The sequence below is a fragment of the Sylvia atricapilla genome, chromosome Z (genome assembly GCF_009819655.1).
Source record: "Sylvia atricapilla isolate bSylAtr1 chromosome Z, bSylAtr1.pri, whole genome shotgun sequence".
Lineage (NCBI taxonomy): Eukaryota > Metazoa > Chordata > Aves > Passeriformes > Sylviidae > Sylvia > Sylvia atricapilla.
Window position 1 is genome coordinate 50,303,015 of NC_089174.1, and position 21,431 is coordinate 50,324,445.

The 21,431-nt window shown below is 36.9% G+C and overlaps 1 protein-coding gene across 1 annotated transcript; it reads left to right on the forward strand.

Annotated features, from left to right (window-relative positions):
• Positions 1 to 569: 569 nt before the first annotated feature.
• SMC2 (structural maintenance of chromosomes 2) lies at positions 570 to 21,182 on the forward strand. The gene is made up of 24 exons (XM_066339839.1): positions 570 to 866; positions 1,761 to 1,910; positions 2,483 to 2,605; positions 3,521 to 3,559; positions 3,740 to 3,850; positions 4,041 to 4,085; positions 4,576 to 4,809; positions 5,468 to 5,617; positions 6,281 to 6,514; positions 7,342 to 7,501; positions 9,278 to 9,395; positions 10,058 to 10,196; positions 10,450 to 10,569; positions 10,887 to 11,091; positions 11,653 to 11,788; positions 12,831 to 12,955; positions 13,781 to 13,974; positions 14,253 to 14,396; positions 14,624 to 14,818; positions 15,365 to 15,565; positions 16,396 to 16,512; positions 17,650 to 17,810; positions 19,030 to 19,177; positions 20,054 to 21,182. The coding sequence occupies exons 1-24, from the start codon at positions 699 to 701 to the stop codon at positions 20,234 to 20,236; spliced, it is 3,600 nt and encodes a 1,199-aa protein (XP_066195936.1). The 5' UTR covers positions 570 to 698; the 3' UTR covers positions 20,237 to 21,182.
• The last annotated feature ends 249 nt before the right edge of the window (positions 21,183 to 21,431 follow it).

Here is a 21,431-nt window from a genome sequence, read left to right on the forward strand (position 1 = left end):
GCCAAAATTTGATCCTGGCGGGCATCGGGGAGCGGCGCCGGACGCGGGTAGGCGAGTGAGGCACCGGGACCAGGGAGGAATTTGGCATCAGAGGCAGGAGGGAGGGCCGGCTGGAGCAGGGTCGCTGGCGGGACCGCGGGGTCAGCGCGATGAAAGGTGGCGGGGTCGGGGATGGGGCTCTGACGAGTTCTTGTTCGTGGCGCCTCAGAGCCGAGGCTGCTAGGCCGCTTCCCTGGGATTTGCCCCTCGCGGGCGGTGTGGCTAAGCAGGTACAGCAATTCTGCAAGCGGGAAAGGGAGACAATCTGCCGTGTTCTGAAACGCTCGGGCCTTTCTTTCCCCTTCGCTAGCAGCCAGCTTTGGGACAGACCGTGGTTTTGCGCGCGAGTCTTATCAATACCCAAGTGTCGTGATAAACTTTGTGTAAAGGCAAGTCGCTTAGAAATGCTGGAGTACAGGTCACTGTTGGTCTGGATCTGTCTGCATCCGGTCTGCCTGGCTTTTTCCGTTTACAAATGCATGATATTTTTGTTGTAAAAGCATTCCATTTTCTCACAGTTATAGTTGTTTGTTTGCCAGTATGATTAATTTGGTTATTCTTTTTTCTTTACTCTGAAATATATAGGATTCTAATCCAGATACCTTTCTTTGTGCTTCTGAGAGGAATACTTTGCCTAGTCCCTTAGGAACGTCGAGAAGATGTACATCAAGTCAATTGTTCTTGAAGGTTTTAAATCCTATGCTCAGAGGACAGAAATTAAAGGCTTTGACCCTTTATTCAATGCCATTACTGGGTTGAATGGTAGTGGTAAATCCAATGTCTTGGACTCCATCTGTTTTGTGCTGGGAATCAACAATCTGTCACAGGTAAAGAGACAGGACACATTTAAGAAGGGTCTTTCTTCTTCGGTCAGCAACTTCTCGTGTTGCTCTAGTGAGCAGCTGCCCAAAGAAGACCTGAAATGGTGCTTCTTTGGAAGAAATAGTTTCATTAATTGGATTTTTCATTACATGTATCTAGATCTCTGTCAATCTTACATTAAGGCTGACTTACAGCTTTGTCCACGTACCACAGTTACACAAAGTATGTGGCTTAAAACAATAGACTGAAAATAACCATTTGAAAGCTAAAAAAATCAAGCCAAAGGTCTTTTGCATCTAAAGGCACTAACTTACTCATTTCGAATAAATGTTTTCAGTTCTGGATTGGGTCTTGAAATCTGGCTACCTGGTTCATCAGAAAATAATTTAGAAGTGGTTTTCCTGCAATGCCTGCTAATGCCTGGCTAATTTAAGAGATAATATATCTGGTTTATTTTCATAAAAAACTGTGCGCTCTGACATCAATTTTAATCTCTATCTGAAGCTGATTTTTTAATTTCCTTTTTTCCCATCCCTATCTTCCTCCAATTGTAGACAAAGCCAGCAGACCTCCAAGGAACACTTTCTGAATCATTTCCCTATGAACTGTATTGTGAAAAATAAATGTTTGTTAAATAATTTTACTGTTAGGTAGCTTTTTTTACAGATATATTCAGTCTTTGTCAGGAGCCTCATGCAGAAACAGCTGAATAAGTAAAACTAGACTGGCACACACTGGTTGTAGTTTTACAATGGTAGCACTTTTCAGGTTCCCTATGTCAGTTCACATGAAATCGTAAATATGCAGCTAGATCTTCATTTTTTTCATTAATTTCGCCAAAATCTACAGTAGTACTGAAGTTACTTTCAGAGAAGTATTTATTTGTTCCCTGGACTTAGGTGCGAGCTTCCAACTTGCAAGATCTAGTTTATAAGAATGGGCAAGCTGGAATTACAAAGGCAACCGTGTCTATTACCTTTAATAATTCAAACAAGAGTCAAAGTCCACTGGGATTTGAAGCTAGTGATGAGATCACTGTGACTAGGCAGGTGAGTCTTTAATATCTGTATTTTTTTGTAACCTATATAAAATTTACCATGCTCGTGAGCAGGCAAAGAAGAAAACAGGTAATTTTTAAAGTCCCTGAGTTTCTACAGTAGAGGCGAAGCTTCTATGTTGCCTCTACAGTGTAGTTAGTTACACAAACTCTAGGAGAAGATCCAGTGTACTAGCTAGAAATGTTCTTAAAGCAAGTTAAAAATCTTACAGCTATTTCTTTTAATATCTGAACTGTGTATTAAACGTGGTGTCCAAGAACAAAGAAACCTTTATTTTTCTGATTAAAATGTTGGGATTCTGGTTTTTTATTATTTTTTATTGTTTGGTTTTTTAAAGCAGTTTATGGAAAATTTCTTGACAGTATTGTCCTTGATTACTAATCTTTCTTGTATTTTAGTTAAATGTTTTAAACGTCAAACAAGTTCTGTTTTGATGTTCTGCACAGTATGCACATATATGTGCATACAAAGATATAACACGTGTGATTTGCTCAGATTTTTTTATTCTTTATTACAGTTTATATTCTCACAACACCAAGCAGTTTTTTCTCTTTGTTCTCCAGGTTGTTGTTGGAGGTAGAAGTAAGTATCTTATCAATGGTGTAAATGCTTCCAACAGTCGTGTGCAGGATCTCTTCTGTTCAGTTGGACTCAATGTCAATAATCCTCACTTTCTCATCATGCAGGTATTGTGTGCATCTTTATAATATCCAGAAAGAATAGGGCTTGCACTAAATTTAAGACGGGGAGGTAGTTGGAAAACATTTAATTTCCTAATTAGAGTGACATCTTACCAGGTAAAAATGAAGTCTGTTAAGTAGCTAAGATTTCCAATACATCATTGTTTGACCCTAAAACATGTCTTGTATCACAAGACCTCATGTTGGCAAAATTTTCTGAAATATGTTTCCATTTTATTTTCTATTTTTTTCTCCTTAGAAGATAGATGTTGCTTTTATAAATATTCTAAAATTATGGATTTTACTTCCTATTATTTGTGCTCTGTATTAGACAATGTCTTGAGTGAAGTGGAGATATGTACCTTCTTATATCGCAGTTACCAAAAGAAAGCTGACAAATTGAATAGACTGTAAGGGACTAGGCAAATCCTGGAAGTATTTGCAAGGAATAATAAAACAGAGCAGGATTTATTGTTTAAAGTGTAACTGTCCCAAGTGGATGGCAAAGGTGGGGACAGTTTTGTACATACTCTTTCTCCCTGTTATATATCAGCTACATCACTGAAAAAGCTGGTTTATGACTAGGAACTTATTCAACATTAGCAACCCAGTAAGACTCTAGGAAAAATACTTGCATTGCTCCTTTAAGATGTAATCAGGACTGTGGAGGATGAGCCTAAGATACAAAGTATATCCATTTCAATTATATTACCTGGAAGAGTAACTTACTTGAGCTTTAAAGTGCAAAGCAATTGAGTAAATTAGATTTTTGTTGTGGCAAAAAAAAAAACAAACAAAAAAAAGAGTGCTTGAACTCACAATGCAATGCATAAACATGAGTGGGGGGTTGGGATTTTGGTTTTTCTTTTTACTACTGCATGGTACTCAACTGCTGTTCTTGTTTTATCTTTTTGTCACCAGGGACAAATTACCAAAGTTCTAAATATGAAGCCACCAGAGGTAGGAAAGTTGTGCGAATAGTTTTGTCTGAAGTTTTACTGAACTGATTTGAATAAATGAATCTATATGCTGAGAGGGGTACAACAGAAATAAAGGTTGGAGGGAGATGAGATGTTCAGCTTGATTGAACCAATCTAACCTGAGAAGAAACATCAAAGTTTTTTGCATTGCTTTTTTTAGATTTTAGCTATGATTGAAGAAGCAGCTGGTACTAGGATGTATGAGTGCAAGAAAATATCTGTCCAGAAAACCATAGAGAAGAAGGAATTAAAACTGAAAAGCATCCAAACGGTACTATGTGTTGTAAAGTATACTTTAATTCACGTCTGTTAAAGATATCTCAACAACAACTAGCTTAATGGTGACTTTGACTTGTAGAATATTTCATTTCTGCACCTGGAACTAGATATCCATGCCTACACACGTTTAAAGTTTAGAGTTCAGTCAAATCAGAATATAAATCTTCTCTCATGTGTTTCAGGTCTTAAATGAGGAGATCAATCCAACTTTACAGAAACTGAAAGAGGTATGGAAAAATTAGAAGGGTGGTAAGGTAGGTCCTTCAGGTACTGAAAAAATACTTCCAGCTACCCTGAACCACTATGTTTTGGCTAAAACAGTAGCATGTTTTTATGCTGTGTAGAGTCTTGTAAGAGAAAGAATTTTGTCATATTTCCAAATACAGACAATGTGACATTTTGGACTTCCAGGAAATCCTAGAGAGAAATGTAGGGAGAAGGAAGAAAACGAGAACTAGATAAAAATAGATTTTAAAGTGTTGTGGTTCTTAGAAAAACTAAGTCAAACGGTATTTCTAGTGTGCAGTCAATTATATGAATATTATTTTAGCTGAGAATAACATGAAGAAACCTTCCTCTTACTTACAAATACTGATGTTTGGAGGCGCTTAAAAGATTTCTGTAGTAGTCTTATGTAACATTGGTTTTCTATCAAATATTAGAGGCTTTATATATATATATATATATATAAATTTTTTTTTTTTTTGGGCTATTCAGGAACGAACATCCTATTTAGAATACCAAAAATTAGTACGAGAAATAGAGCATTTAAGCCGCTTTTGTGTAGCTTATCAGTTTTTTCTGGCTGAAGAAACAAAGACATCCTCCACTGAAGTGTTAAAGGAAATGCAGTCTAATGTAGAGAAGTTTCAGGAATCAATGGCTGAAATTGAACAGAGAGTAAAACAACTTAATGAAGACATAGCAGAGATGGAAAAGAAAAAGGATAAGGTAAATGAAAACAGAGTTGTTTCATCTGAATATCTGAATACAAAAAATTTTAAGACACTGGGATTATTTTTGTAGATAATATACCCTTGAATTTTTATCCTCTGGTGTGTTGCTTAGATTATGCACTGTTCATTGACGGTTCATTCTTGGTTTTGTCTAGGTTGGTTTTTTGTCTGAAATGCAAATGAAAAATAACTGAAGCATAAAATCTGTTTGCCCTCATGTTTCCATTGTGTGCATTTTTTTTCTCCCTTTTGGTTAATGTCTCAAAAGAAAAGTAAGCCGTGTTTTGTTTGACAATAATCAGTGTTGGCTTCAATTTTGAGAACAGTAAATTTAATGAGATATAGGATGGCCCACAGAGTCTCTGGATTTGGACTTCTAAATCCACCAGAAGGACAGGGGCAGTGTCCCATCTATGGAGTTAAATCCACCAGAAGGACAGGGGCAGTGTCCCATCAATGGAGTGATGTGAGTCTTCAATAGTACCTTCAAGTTAGGATGGATTTCAGAGTACGAGATGGTCTGAGCTATTGGTATTGGAGACTACTGCCACTGATCATATTTCCTTCTACATAAAGCTCTGGATAGAAGACAAAACACAAATACTGCATTCTTTTCAGAGGCTAAATTAAGTTTCCTTTATTACTGATTGTAGGAAGTTGGTGGTAGACTCCATGCACTGGAAACTGCTCTTTCAGAAAATCAAAGACTTAATACAAAAGCACGAAGTGCTCTTGATCTCAAGAAGGAAAACTTAAAACGTGAAGAGGTTAAGTACAATGAATTGGTAACACATATGCAGAAGGTAAGATATTTGTATATAATTTTCTTTACATACTAAATTAATTCAGATTGTGGGAACAGCTGGTTTTTCTTACCTATTATCATATGATTTCCTGTGATTGGCAAAAATTACATCGAGGAAGCAGAGACAAATGCTAAAGGCATTGTTTAATTTGTACAGCACAGGTAGTAGGTTCCCCATTAGAAAAAGATACCATGCAAATACAAATAAAGTGCAACTCCTTATGGTTCCATATTTTCTCCTAAGCTCAGCAGAGGTCCCTGTAGCTTCAAACTATTATGCTCTCTGGACATATGTATTCTTAAAATTAAATGAGAAATCTCTGCCTTGTGTATTTTTGACAAAGTTTTTTATACAGGAGGATCATTTTTTAGATATTGGGAAGAGCAAGTTAATTCTCCTAGTTCTTGGGAAGTTGTTATCACTTCCTGTATTTCCTCTCTCTGTAGATATTCAGTACACTCATGGGGGGAGTAGCACATTTGAAAATGTACAAAGACATATTGCAAGATCACAAAATCTAACACATGTCATAGAAATATAGTTGATGAAACTACTTAGGTGCTCCTCCCCTAAACAACATGAAGTTCAAGATAATTGACTCAAGCTCTCTCTTAGTTTGTTGTTTGTTGTGGTGTGTTTGTTTGTTTTGTTTTGCTGAAGGATTCTAAAGCTTTAATGTCAAAGGAGAAAGAAGTAAAGAATCTAGAGAAAGAGCTAAATGTTTTACTGGAAGAAAGTGAAAAAGATGCAGATGCTTTAGCTGCAGCACAGCAGCATTTTAATGCTGTGTCTGCAGGCCTGTCCAGCAATAAGGATGGTGAAGAAGCTACTCTTTCTGGACAGATGATGATCTGCAAAAATGAAATTAGCAAAGCAGTAACTGAGGCTAAACAGGTAAGTAAAAAAGCTCTGCCTGGATCAGACCTACCTTTAATGCTTTTGAAAATTGTCTGAAAACCAATTCACACATGCTTGAAAGATCAATGAAAAGAGGTGCAGAACATCTATGCAAGATATTTTACGTTTTGGCATATTCATTAAACTAACTTTTTGATAAAATATAAACAAAATATCCTTGCACAGGAAAATGCTGTAGCATTGCTGTGAGGAAGTATTAAAAACTGGCATTTCAGATGTAAAGTATGGTTCACTGTACTCAAATGATCAATAGTATTGAATAGGAAGATATTAGGGCTGTTGTCCATGATACACAAAGAGATTTCTACAGTTAAACTTAATGGAATCAAAATAAAGATGCCTGTGATTGTGAAAGGGAGAGCTGGGAGAAACTATTTTCTCCTTAGTTAAATTGTATGCTTATCACACGACTGAAAGAGGCAACATTTGTTTTGTCTTAAGATAGAAAACCTCTGCTGGAGTAGTTCTGATAGTGGAGTTTAAATTTCCGATGATCACTTTCCTTGTGTCACAGAAATTCTTCTGCTAAGAGTAACAGGGACAGCTGTATCCCACCTTTTTTTACTTTGTTTCTTTTCAGACTATTCATGGTCATGTTACAATATTTAAATACAAGATCTGTGTTTTTGTTTCTGAATAACCCGTGCCATTATTTTCAAAACCCAAGCCTGGTTTTTGTCATATCTGCAACCAGTGGAAAATTTTGTAAATTACATGGGCAGCTTGATAGTGCAAGTGTTCTAAATTTGCACCTGCAATATTGTCTTTGAAGATCTGGTTCCATATTGGCTTATTCCTTATAGGCTGAAATGAAATTGAATTATGCACAAAAAGAATTAAAGGCAAAAGAAGCTGAAGTTAAAAAGGTGGATGAAGGCTACAAGAAAGACCAAAAAGCATTTGAAGCTGTTGAAAAAATGAAAATAACCCTGGAGAAACAAATAAATGAGCTGAACTACTCAGGTCTGTACAGGCTTCTGGTGCATAATTTTGGGGCAGTCTGCAAAGGAGCATAGGAGTGTTGTGAGTTGACCCTGACTTGATGGTGCTAGGTATTCACCAAAGTTGTTCTATCACACCCCTTCTCAACTAGACTGAGGAGACAATACACAGCAAAAGTTCGTGGGCTGAGATGAAGACAGGGAGACATCACTTGGAAATTACTATCATGAGCAAAGTAGACATCACTTGGGGAAATCAATTTAACTTAATTTACCAGGCTCTATTTAGTTTATCATTTTCTATACTTCCTCTCCCTGAGTGGTGCAGCGGGATAGGGAACAGGGCCTGCATTCTGCTCTTCACACATTGCCTCTGCCACTCTCTCTTCAGGGGCATCTTTCCCCTGCTCTATCACGAGGTTCTTTCCTAGGGAGGCAGTCCTCCCTGAACTTCTCCGGTGTGAATCTTTCTCATGGCCTACATTTCTTCACAAACTGCTCTAGCATGGGTCCCTCTCATTGGTTGTAGTCCTTCAGGAATGGGCTATTCTATTCCCCCCTCTGTGGGGGGGTCACACATCCTGCCAGCAAGCCTGCTCCAGCATGGGCTCATCTGTCCGTGGGTCTGCATATTCTGACAGGACCCTGCTCCAGTGTTGGTTTCCACAGGCTGCCGGTGGATGTCTGCTACACTGTGGACCTCTATGGTCCATGTTGCAGGGCATGGCTACCTCAGCATGGTTTGCACCTCCTCTTGTCCTTCACTGGCCTTAGTGTCTGCAGAGCTGTTCCTCTCACATATTGTCACTCCTCTTTCCAGCCACTGAAGATAGATTTGGCCTTTTTTCCTCTTCTATAATATGTTATCCCAGAGGCTTCACCATCATCACTAATGGTCTTGGCCTTGGCCAGTGGTGGCTCTGTCTTGCAGCCAACTGGAGGATGCAGAAAAAAAGGAAAACAAAAAAGTTTATGTTCTGTTTCTTATCAGGAGTTAGGAGGCAATATTCAGCCATTTCCTGTGAAGTAGGACCTCAGTATGCTGTTTTGGAAGGCAAAGGCCTTGATAATGGATGCTCCCTTCCCTCCCTTTTCTCTTAGCTTTTACTGATGAGCACACCTTCATAATAGCATGGAATATCCTTTGGACCCCATATCCTGTCCTATACTAAAAATGCTTTTTTAGTAGAAACATAAAGAACAACACTTCGAGGGTTGCTGGGGTGGGGGGTGTTATCTCCATCTTACCCCCTTCCCAATGCAGGAGGCATATGAAAAATCAAGTACACTGCTTTCATGCATAAAGAAATTTCTCTTAAGTTGATCTTCTAAATTGATCTAAGCTCTGCAAACTCTTAAACTTCCACAGACAGCAGCTTAAAATAATTTGATTATATCAACTTTGTGCCAAGCATTTTAAAGTTTGATGGCACAGTTAAATCCCAGCTAAAATTTAGATGGACTAAAGGATCAACACCCCTATTGCATTCTGGTTTTCTGTACCTAAAACACTTCTTTGATTCCATTTCTTATGCCAGGTACCATTTGTTTCAGACACTACTCAAAACTGTTAGCTGACATTCCAGATTAACCTTTAGGGAAGAACATTGCAGTTTAAACTTTTTCTTTACATGTTTGGTGTCATGATGGTATTAAGTTTTTTAGTCTGAAAATGTACAAATAGTTTCAGAAAGTCTTCTCTACATATATGTAGATAAAAAGTGTAGAATACTAATTTCTAAGCTAATAAATTTCTCTGCTCTGGATATATGTCTACCGCTTGCGTTCAACTCTGAAGAAGAGAAAGGAGACGCCCTCCTAGCAAAAAAGAAGGCATTGATTTCTGATGTCAGCCGGCTAAGAGAACTGAGTGAACATTTAATGGCAAAATTTCCTCATGTACAGTTTACATACAAGTAAGATCTCAGTGTGATCCTGAAAGACACTTGAAAGGGCTTTTGGAGGCCCTTAACCAGATAATTCTACCAATATCTTAGCTCTTGCTTTCCTTTTAGTGCCAGTGAATAATGTCTTACCCATGCTACAAAGTGAAGAGGGAGGCGAGGGAGAAAGTCAGGAAATGTTATAATCTTACCGAAGTCACTAGAATTTAAAATTTTTGTCTGATGGTGTTTTCAACTTATAACTTCAGTAGTGAAAGCCATAGAATCCAAAGGGAAATATATAATTGTTTCCTGCTTGGGGACACAAGTAGATTTGCTCTTTGGAGGTCAACTCCAGTCAAATATCTGCCTCCCCAGGTTTAGTTTTTATGTAATAGGCTGAATATACTCCTATAGGTGTGATAATAACCCATTGCAAAAAATACTGAAAAAATGTGTAAATAGATCGGGAATTACATTCTTTTAATGACTGTGTAACTGACCCTTTATTGTCAAATCTCTTCCTGTGAAGTATTTAATCTAATAATTTTTTGCTTACGGTTTTTTATTCTGATAGAATTTAGAATTGTTTATACAAGAACAATAAGCATCATGGGGTTTAAATATAAATTTTTAAAAGATGTATGAGAGAAAAACAAACATGATTCATAATTGTAATTTATATTTGTTTTAAGACATCCAGAAAAAAATTGGAATGTAAACCATGTGAAAGGCCCTGTTGTGTCTCTTTTCACTGTGAAAGATCTATCCAATGCCAAAGCCCTGGAAGCAGTGGCTGGAGGGAAACTCTATAATATTGTTGTGGACACAGAAGTAAGTTTATTGCGGTAGTACAGAACTCTGCATTTTGAGATGTGGTCATATGATTTGGGGGTTGATGAGCATGTGCCTTGTTACTGAATGTTTGAGAGAGGTGTGGACCCGTGTACCTGTTTTAATTGGGTCACGAAAGTCATGCACAGTCATGTTGGTGGCAGCAATGTGTTCTTCTTCCAGTGCCCTACTGTCTCACTTTACAAAATCACTTGTGTACTCAGGTATGCTTTTTAACTATTTTTCATTTGAGGTTACTGGCAAAAAGCTTTTAGAAAAGGGTGAACTAAAGCATCAATACACCATCATTCCATTAAGCAAAATTTCAGCCAGGTGTATTCAAGAAGGCACAGTCAACTTGGCCCAAAGCTTGGTATGTAAATAAATACTCTCTTTACTCTCTATGTTGCTTCTGTCCCATTTTCATTTTATTTTTATACTACAAACTTGAGATTCTTAATGGTTATTGTAATACGAATTTTTACAGGGTTTGAGGATATACTGATTTTGTTTTCCTTTGTTTTCTTTCAATTTTGTAAGGTTTCAATGGGTATAAATTGTTCCACTTGTAACTGAAATAGTTTTAAAATTTAATGACACTTTTGGAAGAGTTATCAACAAAATACAGAAATCAAATTTGAAACTTCTTGTAACTTAAGGCATACTAATTGCATTTCATTTGATTTCTAGGCTGGCCATGATAACTTGCATTTAGCCCTTTATCTAATAACATACGAACCTGATGTGCAGAAAGCAATGGAATATGTCTTTGGAACAACACTGGTCTGTAATAACATGGATAATGCTAAGAAAGTGACTTTCGACAAAAGGATAATGATGAGAAGTGTTACTCTTGATGGAGATGTGTTTGATCCCCAAGGAACTCTGCATGGAGGCAATTGCTGGTTCTATTCATATAATACTAATAGTATTTTGTGTCTATTATGTTTACTGCTCTTGCATGTTTTTTGTAAAAATCAACAGTAACCTTTTTGTTTAGACCCATACTGGGAATAATCTGAGCTAAAGTTTTCTTGGGCTGAAATATTATTGATTATTTTAAGAGAAAATTACTGACAAACTTCACATAAAATAATTTATATTTAAAATGCTTATATCTTATTTGACTGTATAATCCTCGTGGAAGCCAAAGGGCTTGGAATTCAAGCACTTTTTGAAGTAATTCATCATTGATTTGCGATAATTTCATAAATTATGAAAAGTTAGCTGTTTGCATAAGGCATGCATGTGTAGTATTCAAAGCCTGCAGAACTAGGTTCTGGAACAGAGGAGGTAGCTTTTCTCCTCTGAGAACTCTAACTTTAGCCTAGCTGCCTTATTTCAACTAAAATCATCAACCTGCCTCATTACTGATGTTTAGAATTTTCAATTACCAGTGGTGAATCTACTAGTCCAACTCCAATTAGCCCGGCTTTTTAATTTGTTCGTTGAACAGGCACATTCTCACAGAGTGCAGCAATATTGTCTAAACTTCAAAAAGTGAAAGATGTTGAAATAGAACTCAAGAAAAAGGAATCTGAACTTGAAGCTGTAGAGAATGAGTTGGCAAGCTTGAAGGTGGTTGCTGAAAGGTAAGGTTTGCGCTATACAATGTGTATCATTTCTCTTAATGTGACTGAGTAAATTTAATATAAAGAGTTGTTTTGGGAGGCCATAGGCTTTTTGAGAATGTAATATGCAGAAAATAGTTCCCTTCCTCCCTCTCCTCCCAATATAATTAATACATTCAGCAATCAAATAGCAAATTCAGTTTTTAAAAAACACATGCAAAACCCCTTTGTTTTGGATAATACAAGGCAAAAAAAGGGTACACACTGATGGCTAATTGAAATTGATTGAATTTTCATGAAGTCTATTGAAGAATGGATCTGTTGCAGACATATTTTTAACACCTGCACAGAATTCAGATTTGTGGTCTTTCTTATTTTTCTTACAAGAAAATAAAAAGATGCTTAAAAGGACTATCTTTGTAGTGTGATACTGCTGTAAGCATTTAAATTAAATAGTTTTAGGTATATTGGTATATTTGATGTATATATATAGGTATATATATAGGTATATTTGATTTTCAGCTATTCAGTTAGTGAATACTGTATTAAAAGATGGAATAGAAAAATATATTTAGTCACTTCTGCAAAAATGCCATAAGGAGGTAGTGTTGCATAACTTGCTATCTACCAGCTGGGTTTATTTTTTCAAACTGTTTTGAGCTGCCGTAAACTTCCAGAAACATAGCCAAGAGGAGGAAAAAACTTTTGCTTTTAGGTATCTTTTCTTTTAATTCTTCAGCATAACATCTGTAATGCTGTCAGTTGGAAAAAAGTGGTCTCTGAATTGTTTCCAAATTCCATGAGTTGAATTTGTTTTACTATATCAGATCAGGGCTAAATAGCAGGAACTGCATGTATAACAAATTACATACATGCAAACCTCACAATTATTATTAAAGTAATTATAATGGATTTTCATTCATTTAAGTTTATTTACCTTACTGTCATCACTGTATTTCACATGAGAAATGGAATATAGATATTCATCTACTTACTTCAGCTTTGAAAGTGAGATGCTGGGTACTGTACCATATAGCAGTGTGTGTCACTACTGTCTCCAAAGGTACCAGCAACTGAAGCAGCAACGGGATATGAAGTCTGAGGAGGCAGAGCTGTTGCAGAAGAAGCTTCATCAAAGTGCTTACCACAAACAAGAGGAAGAGCTGCTTGCCCTGAGGAAAACCATAGGTGACAAATGTGTTCTTAATCTTTTAACTGAAAACTAATTGCTGAGAATGAGATGGATATCAGGCCGTTTGAGTAACAGAACCTTTTTTTAAGAAAGAACTACTTTTCACTTTAAAAATACTAGCGTTATAGTTTGGAACATGCAACAAACACAGAATCACAGTTGCATAGAGGTGATTTGTCTAAAGGTGGTCATTCTCTTATAGGGAAGGTTATGCTCTTATTTAATGTTTTTACATGTGTTGTAGTAAAGGAAAATATGTCTTTATAGGGAAGTTTAAAAATGGATTTAATCCCATATTTGAGTAGCCTTTGCTTTTTTCAAGCTATCTGTTTCTGTAGATGCTTAAGGTTAGTGTTTATAGTTTGCGTAATGAGAAAGCATTGGAAAGAAATTGTGTTTCATAAAGCTAAAAAAAAGACAAAATTGCACAAAATGCAGCAACCAGTAAAATGTCTCAAAAGTGGATAGAAGTGATATGTATCTAGACATAGTGTTCTAGGGATGAGATGATATCTTCTTAGGTAGCCATCTCATTAATTACTTCTTGATCTTGAGACTTTACACAGTGGATCCCATAGTCCTCCCTGTGTCAGAAAAAAGGTCATATTTTCATAATGGCTATTTCGTCCCATACCAATAACCAGTAGCAACAGCACACTGTCTTAGAGTAATCATTGAAATATCTGACTTCAGCAACTAGTGAGAATTCAACTACTTTTTTCCTGTGGGAGGCAAAGAGAGATTTATTTCGGTTGGCGTTTACGATGTAAATTTAAACATGAGAACAGTTCTCAATCTCAATACTCTACTTCTTGATTCAGCGGGTTGTGAAGAGACATTAAAGAAAACTGAAGAGAGCAAAAAGAAAGCAGAAAAAAAATATAAGGAATTAGAGAATAAAATTAAAAATGCAGAAGCAGAGTGTCTAAAAGAACGAAAAAATGCGGAGCAGAAACTAGAAAATGCCAAGAAAAAGGCATACACTTCAAGCAAAAAAATAAAAGACATGCAGCAGGTAAAACTTCACTTCTGTTGGCATTTCTCTCAATGTTCAAAGTGGCTGCAAAAATCAGAAAGTTTGATTCTCCTGAGGTTTTACTGCTCTCAGTTTGGGGACTTAATATATTATTGCATAGTCACTGACACAGTCACTTACTGAGGTTATTTATCTTTCTTTGTTTTTGTGAGATTGCACCCTTGCTCAAGAATGGGTGCTGTTAATCTTCTAGAGCATTCACTACATCAATTCTTTCCATTTACCTATAACTAATAAATTGGAAAACATCTCTCTAGGAAGTCAAAGCTTTAGTTCTGGAACTTGAAGAGCTGAAACAAGAGCAGGCCTCCTATAAACAACAGATAACAGCTACAGAAGAAGCAATCAAGTCCTACCAGGATCAGGTTAATGCTATGATGGCTGAAGTGGCTAAGAAAGAGGTGAATACTGTGTTTCATTCTCTGTTTTGATGTTACTCTGTGTGATCCTCTGAATCTTGCATTATAATGTGCACTATTTTCTGCGTAACTGCATATCACCCTCAATCCTAGGTAGTTATTTTGTTGCTTCATGTGTGGATTTTTTCTCCTTGCTGTGTCAGTTCTGATCAGGCTTTAATGCCAGCTTTAGAAGAGGCCAATAAATGTCTGCTGATATGTTTTTTCAGGAATCTGTAGAGACAGCACAGAAGGAGCTTGCTAAGCAAAAGGAAGTAATCACATTATATGATAATGCAATTAAAGACAAATCAGCAGAGATGGTAAAATACACAGAACAAAAGAATGAATTACAGCTTAAAGTTAAAGAATTAGAACACAGCATCACCAAATGTCAACAAGAGTCTGCTGATGCTGCTGCCAAGGTATTTCAAAATTGTATTTTTCTTCACGTCTTATGACCAAGGATGGTTATTTCCCTTGCCATATGTAAAGGGAATAGCCTTTTTCTTTAAGCACTGTCGTATTTGCAGCTCTTAATGTGAAAAGTTCTATCTGAGGAAGAGGGAGTGGAAATTATACATTGTCAAAGAGCTTATCTGTATGGAGTAGCAGAGGATAGATCACAGTAAGAAAGTGACAATAAGAACATTCTGACTGTATGGGCAAATCAGACAACTAATTAAAGAAGGTAATTCCGTGATGTAGTGACATTGGTGTAGTTCAGATGTAGAAAAAAAGCACTTCGAGTAAGTATGTAAGATATACATGAAATGCACCTTAAATTCTTGGTTTGTCCACAATGAAGGAAATCACACAAAGCTTTGTAAAAATGTACCTGTGCTGCATTGGAGTAGTAGAATTATTTCAGAATGTAGGTGGGGTTTTTGTTGATGTTTTGTTTGTTTTAATTCTTAGTTCACATTTGAGAATGATAAGAAAAAAGCCTCAGCATATCTTTTTGTTTACAGGTGAGCAAAATGCTGAAAGAATACAAGTGGATAGCTTCAGACAAACCACTCTTTGGCCAGCCAAACACAGCCTATGATTTCAAAAGCAGCAACCCTAAAGAAGCAAGTCAGAAACTGCAGAAATTACAGGAGCATAAAGAGAAATTGGGAAGGAATGTGAACGTGAAAGCTATGAACATGCTTTCCGATGCAGAGGAAAGGGTAAACATTCTGTGCTTTGATCTATAAAGACCGAGCAGGCTGGTCATATGGTATATATACTATATATAGATATATATAATGTAGCTTTATGTTTTCATGTGCTCTATTTCTCAATACACCAAAAATAAAACTAAACCTTCCTGAGATAGCAGGAAACCTTTTGCTGGTTCTTTCATACTAGTGTTATATCTTTGAACTGTTCATTGGCACACCAAGTTTTTAGGTTACTCTAAATCTTGACTTTGGATGGTAAAAAATACTATTTTATTCCTTCTTATCCCAGTTCATCATAAGTTTAAGCATTAGCAAACTTTGTGGCATCCATTAGAGTATCTCAGAACTATATACTGTGTTAAAAGTTGCAGACCAAAAAAAATTCATCTTCAAGCATGATAGCTTGATGGTGTACCAGCAAGGTTGTCTTGAATTAATTTGTATCTTCAGGCTATTCCAGGATTGTCTGAAAACTGCCCCCTGATTTTATCCTTCAGCTCTTCATATAGTAATATTTCAAATAGCACTATTTACTCCTATCAGCTTCCAGCATCCTTTCTTCTATGGAAAAGCAAATTATGAACATGGAAGTGCAACTTTCAGAGCAGTATTGTCCTTCCCCTTTTCTGCTTGTTGAAAATTCTGATGCTTTAATTTGCAAATAATCCCAAAACTGACATCCCTCATGCAGCTAAATGTATATGCACTGGATTTTAATCTTGTGGTAAATTACTATTTGATACCTACAAAATGATACAGTGAAGCTGTAAGATTAGCACAAAATGCATTTGAGCACAAAGTTTATTTAAATCAATCTTTTCTTCTCATTGCACCAGTATAATGACTTAATGAAGAAAAAAAGGATTGTAGAGAATGACAAGATAAAAATTCTTGCAGTTATTGAAGAGCTTGACCGGAAGAAAAAACAAACTTTGGATATTGCTTGGAAAAAGGTATGACACTTGAAATTTATCTTCATGTTTTAGTAGAGGATCAGATTTATCTGATTACTGTTTTGCATATTTCCTTGGGAAAAAAGGTCTGTTTTCAGAACTAATATCCCTGACCTATTATTAAAAATAACCACTTCATTTTTCCTGTTTACTCTCACTTTTGAGAATAAGACATGAATTTTCTGAGCATTGTAAAGGTCTAGTTAAACCTGCAAAACTACTTTCTTATTCTCTTTTAGTGCCCACAAAATTTTGTTAAGGTTAAGGCGTATTGAAATATAGTCAGGTTTTATTTTTAGTATTTTTTCTTTCCTTAAACCAGTATTTTACCAAAGTTAAACTTTTCTGGTTCTGTGTTGTCCTCTACAGTGTAGGGCTGTGGACCTGAAGTACTGCTCCTGTTACTGTCAGGATACATAATATTGGGGTAGAGCAATGTCTGATTTATGTTTCTGTTACCTAGGCATTCTGCCTTTTTACCAAGTCTCTCATAATGAACTATAACAGAAGTATAAAATTATTCCTTTCTACATGGAAATCTTTTGACTTTTTTTTTTTATTCTGCTGTACCAGCCGAACTTGTGCGCAAAAATTAGTGAGCTGTAATACAAAGGCATCACACGTGGTGGAATAAGTGTGTTTTCAGACAAATTCCTAAACCTAGGAAATTTTAGTCTGCATTTACAAAGTTGTTTCCCATCCCATACCTGGACATTGCTTAAGTAAACCTAGGAAGAAAAAGAGTGGGGAGGATGTCAGAATGTATCCCTTACATGGTGCTTGTACTTTTGCTAGTCCATTAATTGGGAGAAATTGCAATTTTCCAGTTAATAAATCTGAGTTAGGGCATAACTGTTTCCCTGGCTGATAGCATAAAAAGTCTTCCAATACATCTTTCACTGGATCCTTCTAAGATGCTTAGTAGGAGGTGTTATATATCCTTTGGTGTTGCTTCTCTCTTCAGTACAGAAAAAATTAAAGCTAGTGTTTTCTCACTGTCCAGTACGTGACGTAGGAATTCACCATGTTGCACTGGGAAAGATGTCTCAAGTGCTGTGCTGCTCACCACTGCATTTTTCACTCTTTGTGCTTTTGATCTAAAGCACATTTATACATCTTTTGTGGTCTGACTTCTAGGTGAATGAAGACTTTGGTTCCATTTTCTCAACACTCCTACCTGGAGCCAGAGCTGTGCTAGGAGCATCTAAAACTCACAATGTCTTAGTTGGTATAGAGTTCAGAGTTGCCTTAGGAAACACCTGGAAGGAAAACTTAACAGAACTTAGTGGAGGACAAAGGTTGGTGAATACATTTCTTTTCCATTGTTTTTCCATTTCCATAATTAATATGTCTAAATAAAGTCCTGGAAAACAAAAAATTAATCTTTTCCTTGTCAAGTCAGGGACTCTGCCTCCTTCCAAATGGACTCAATATTGGAAGCACTGTTAATACATTCTGACTTACAAAAATGCTTTACTTAGTATAAGATAACAAATAACATTTTACTCCTGTCACACAGAATTGGCAAAAAAAAAAAAAAAGAAAGAAATGAATGGTGAGAAACCACACTTAACCCTAGGTAGTACTGATGTAATGTTGAATCAAATGCTCCTCTCCTTGAATTGTAACCACAAAAAATCTATATAATCTACCAGGGCAAGTATTACTGGTATAAAAGTAGTGTCATGGCAACAGTTTTCTTCTCCAGTGTCTACGGTGACTGTGTAGAGCATGTTCTTTGCAATTTCTAAGGAAAAAATCTTAAACTGAAAAGCACAAATAGAATTTTGGAAGAGGTGAGACAGAGATACAGAACCTTATGAAGGACAGAATACTTAAAGAACCAGACATGGAAAAACATCATTGGAAAAGTTAGAATTGGAACAGAACAACAGCATAATTTTAAATAACATCACCCAACTAACATGATCTTTCTGAGAGAAGACTTCATATTTTGAAATGGGGAAATTATCATTCCATCTTTTCCGAATCATAGCAGTAATGTACTTTTGAGGGAGCATTTTAAAATCATAGAATCATTTAGGCTGGAAAAGCTCTCTTAAGATTATCAAGTCCAACCATTAACTTAACTGCCATGTCCACCATTAAACCACGTCAGTAAGCCCCACATCTGAGTCTTTTAAATCTCTCCATGAGTGCTGGCTCAACCACTTCTGTGAGCAACCCATTCCAATGCTTGATAACCATTTCAGTGAAGAAATTTTTAATATCCAATCTAAACCTACCCTGCTGTAACTCATTTCCTCTTGACCTGTTTCATTACCTGGGAGAAGAGGCCAAGCCCCAGCTGGTGACATCCTCCTTTCTGGCAGCTGTAGAGAGCAATGGGGTCCCTTCTGGTCCTCTTGTCTCCAGGCTAAACAATGCCAGTTACCTGCTCCTCATCAGATTCATGATTCAGACCCTTTTCCACCTTCTTTGCCTTTCAACAATTGTTTTCAAAAGCCAAAGCCTTTCAGACTAGAGTAAATAATATTTTTCTTGTCTCTGTACTAGATCATTGGTGGCCTTATCCTTGATATTAGCCATGCTCCTCTTCAGGCCTGCCCCAGTTTACATCTTGGATGAAGTGGATGCGGCCCTTGATCTCTCTCACACCCAGAATATTGGGCAGATGCTTCAGACTCATTTCAAACACTCCCAGGTATGATCTTGAAATTATTGTGGTAATAGAATGGTTTGGTTTGGAAGGAGGCTTAAAGATCATCTGTTTCAGTCTTCTGCCACAGGCAGGGACACCTTCCGCCAGGCCAGATTGCTCAGAGTTCTGTCCATTATATCCAAAGGCAGTCTGGCACTGAGGACTCTGAGCTGTTTAGCTCTTTTATCCTAGTAATGCGTGTTATATTTCTGAGTTGTTTCAGCTGAAAGCTAGACTGACATGGCAATGGTGAAACTTGAATTTTGTTGCCTGGTTAAAATGGAGCAACAAGCAGCAGTATCTGTGACACACTCAATTACAGGCATGACAACATCCTGAACTATTTTTTTTGCCTAGACATCTTTATCTTGAGGTTAAGGATATTTCATGTTGACCCTACTGAAATAAGTCAGGCACTACTGGAAAGGATCTCTGTATCATTGTGACTTGTACATAAAAAAAAAATCATCTCTATTTGATGTAAAGGCTTGTCCATTCCAAATTGTAAGTGAGGAGGGGAATATTTGTTAGCAGTATTGCAAAATTATTTGAGTAGTATCTTTTGACTAGGTAAGATCCTACATTCTTTCATAATTAGCAGCACAGTTTTTTTTCCATGTTTTTTTCCATCATGAACAGGGATCCTGCATTGTGAACTGTATCCTAGGCCAGGTGCTGGGATATAGACAGAAGTGTCATTAGCTGCAGAAAAAGTGGGTGTACATTGACTTGTGTGGCACATTCTGTTTGGCCTTGGTTAGAGTATTTTTTTAAGATTATTACTGAGGTATTAGCCAAATGAAGGACAAGGGGTTCTGGTTTTTGAAGCTTTTTCTAGTGTTTGGATAGCAACATTTAAGTGTTTCTGGTTTGTTTCAGTTTATTGTGGTGTCCTTGAAAGATGGAATGTTCAACAATGCAAATGTCCTTTACAAGACCAGGTTTCTGGATGGTGTATCCACTATTGCAAGATACAGTCAGGATCAAAACAGAAAAAAGGAGCCTGCCCACAGAGAAGATGAGAAAACATATAAAATATTGAAGGAGAGAAACAAGCTGTAAAGCTCGAAAGTAGTGATGGTTGATGCATAGTAGCACCTTCCTTTAAGTGTTCCCTGTTCCTTTTAAATGTTTTCAAAATGTGTTTTATGTTTAAGGTCTGCTGTAATTCATTGGAAATACTCATAGAAGTCTGTTTTATTCAGAAAGCTGGACAATTTTAAGCCTTATGGTGTGCCATAATTCCTGCCATTCCTCTGTAATATTTACACATAAATGTACATAAGCAGTAGCTTTGCAAACTTAAAGCCTTCAGGTGAGGAAAAGCTGATTCAACTACCAGTGTTCTACAGCATTTAGAAGACCTGTTACAAAGTGTAGTAACAATCATCAACAACTAACTCCCAAGCTATTTCTACAATTTATAACCTGTTGTTATTAATTGTAACTGCACAATCCTGGTTGTGTGCGCTTTCCTTCTTCAACGTTCTTCACTGAACATTGCCTTCTCAGAATTGAACCCTTTCTCAATTTTTAACTTACCTGAATGTATCCTGCTGCTTTCACTGGCGAGAAATGACATGTCTGTGGTGCTCAAGCCCAAACCAGCTTTATCATAGCACTGCAGCTCAGGTCTCTGCTCACCACAGCAAAACCCATGCATGATCTGCGTATGGTCTGACAGCATTTCCCTTGCTAGATGATGCTTCAGCCACTTGGTGGCCAGCATTGGTGGGGTTTGTGTTTGCATGCTGTCCTCTGCTTACCTCATTTGTGTCCCTTCTTTTTCTTTCTTTCTGAATACTGTTTAGAAAAGCAAATATAAGTGAGGTTGTACTGCGGGGAGGAATGGTGAGGAAATGTATGCATGTCTAGAATAATTTGGAAATACTGAAGTTCTTAAATACTATCTTAGGAAGTTTTTAATCTTATGGCTTCATCTAATATGCATATGTAATACATACAAGATTTTAAATGCAATAAATGTAAAGAATGTGTTTTTCTAATACACATGTCCTAACCTTGCCTGGTTGCAGAAGACCAAACTATGGGTTCAAAAACACAGTTCCTTCCAGGACTGCAGAGCCACCATGTGCCTCCATGAGGCCAGGGCAGTGGGCCAGCACAGAGCAGAACAGCAGCACACTGAATCTGGAGCACAGGAACACTACAAAATACCCACCGCAGGAGAAAAAACACTGCCAATTACTCCAAGGAACAGGTCATGCAGCTTTTATTTAGTTTTTATCTTTTTGGT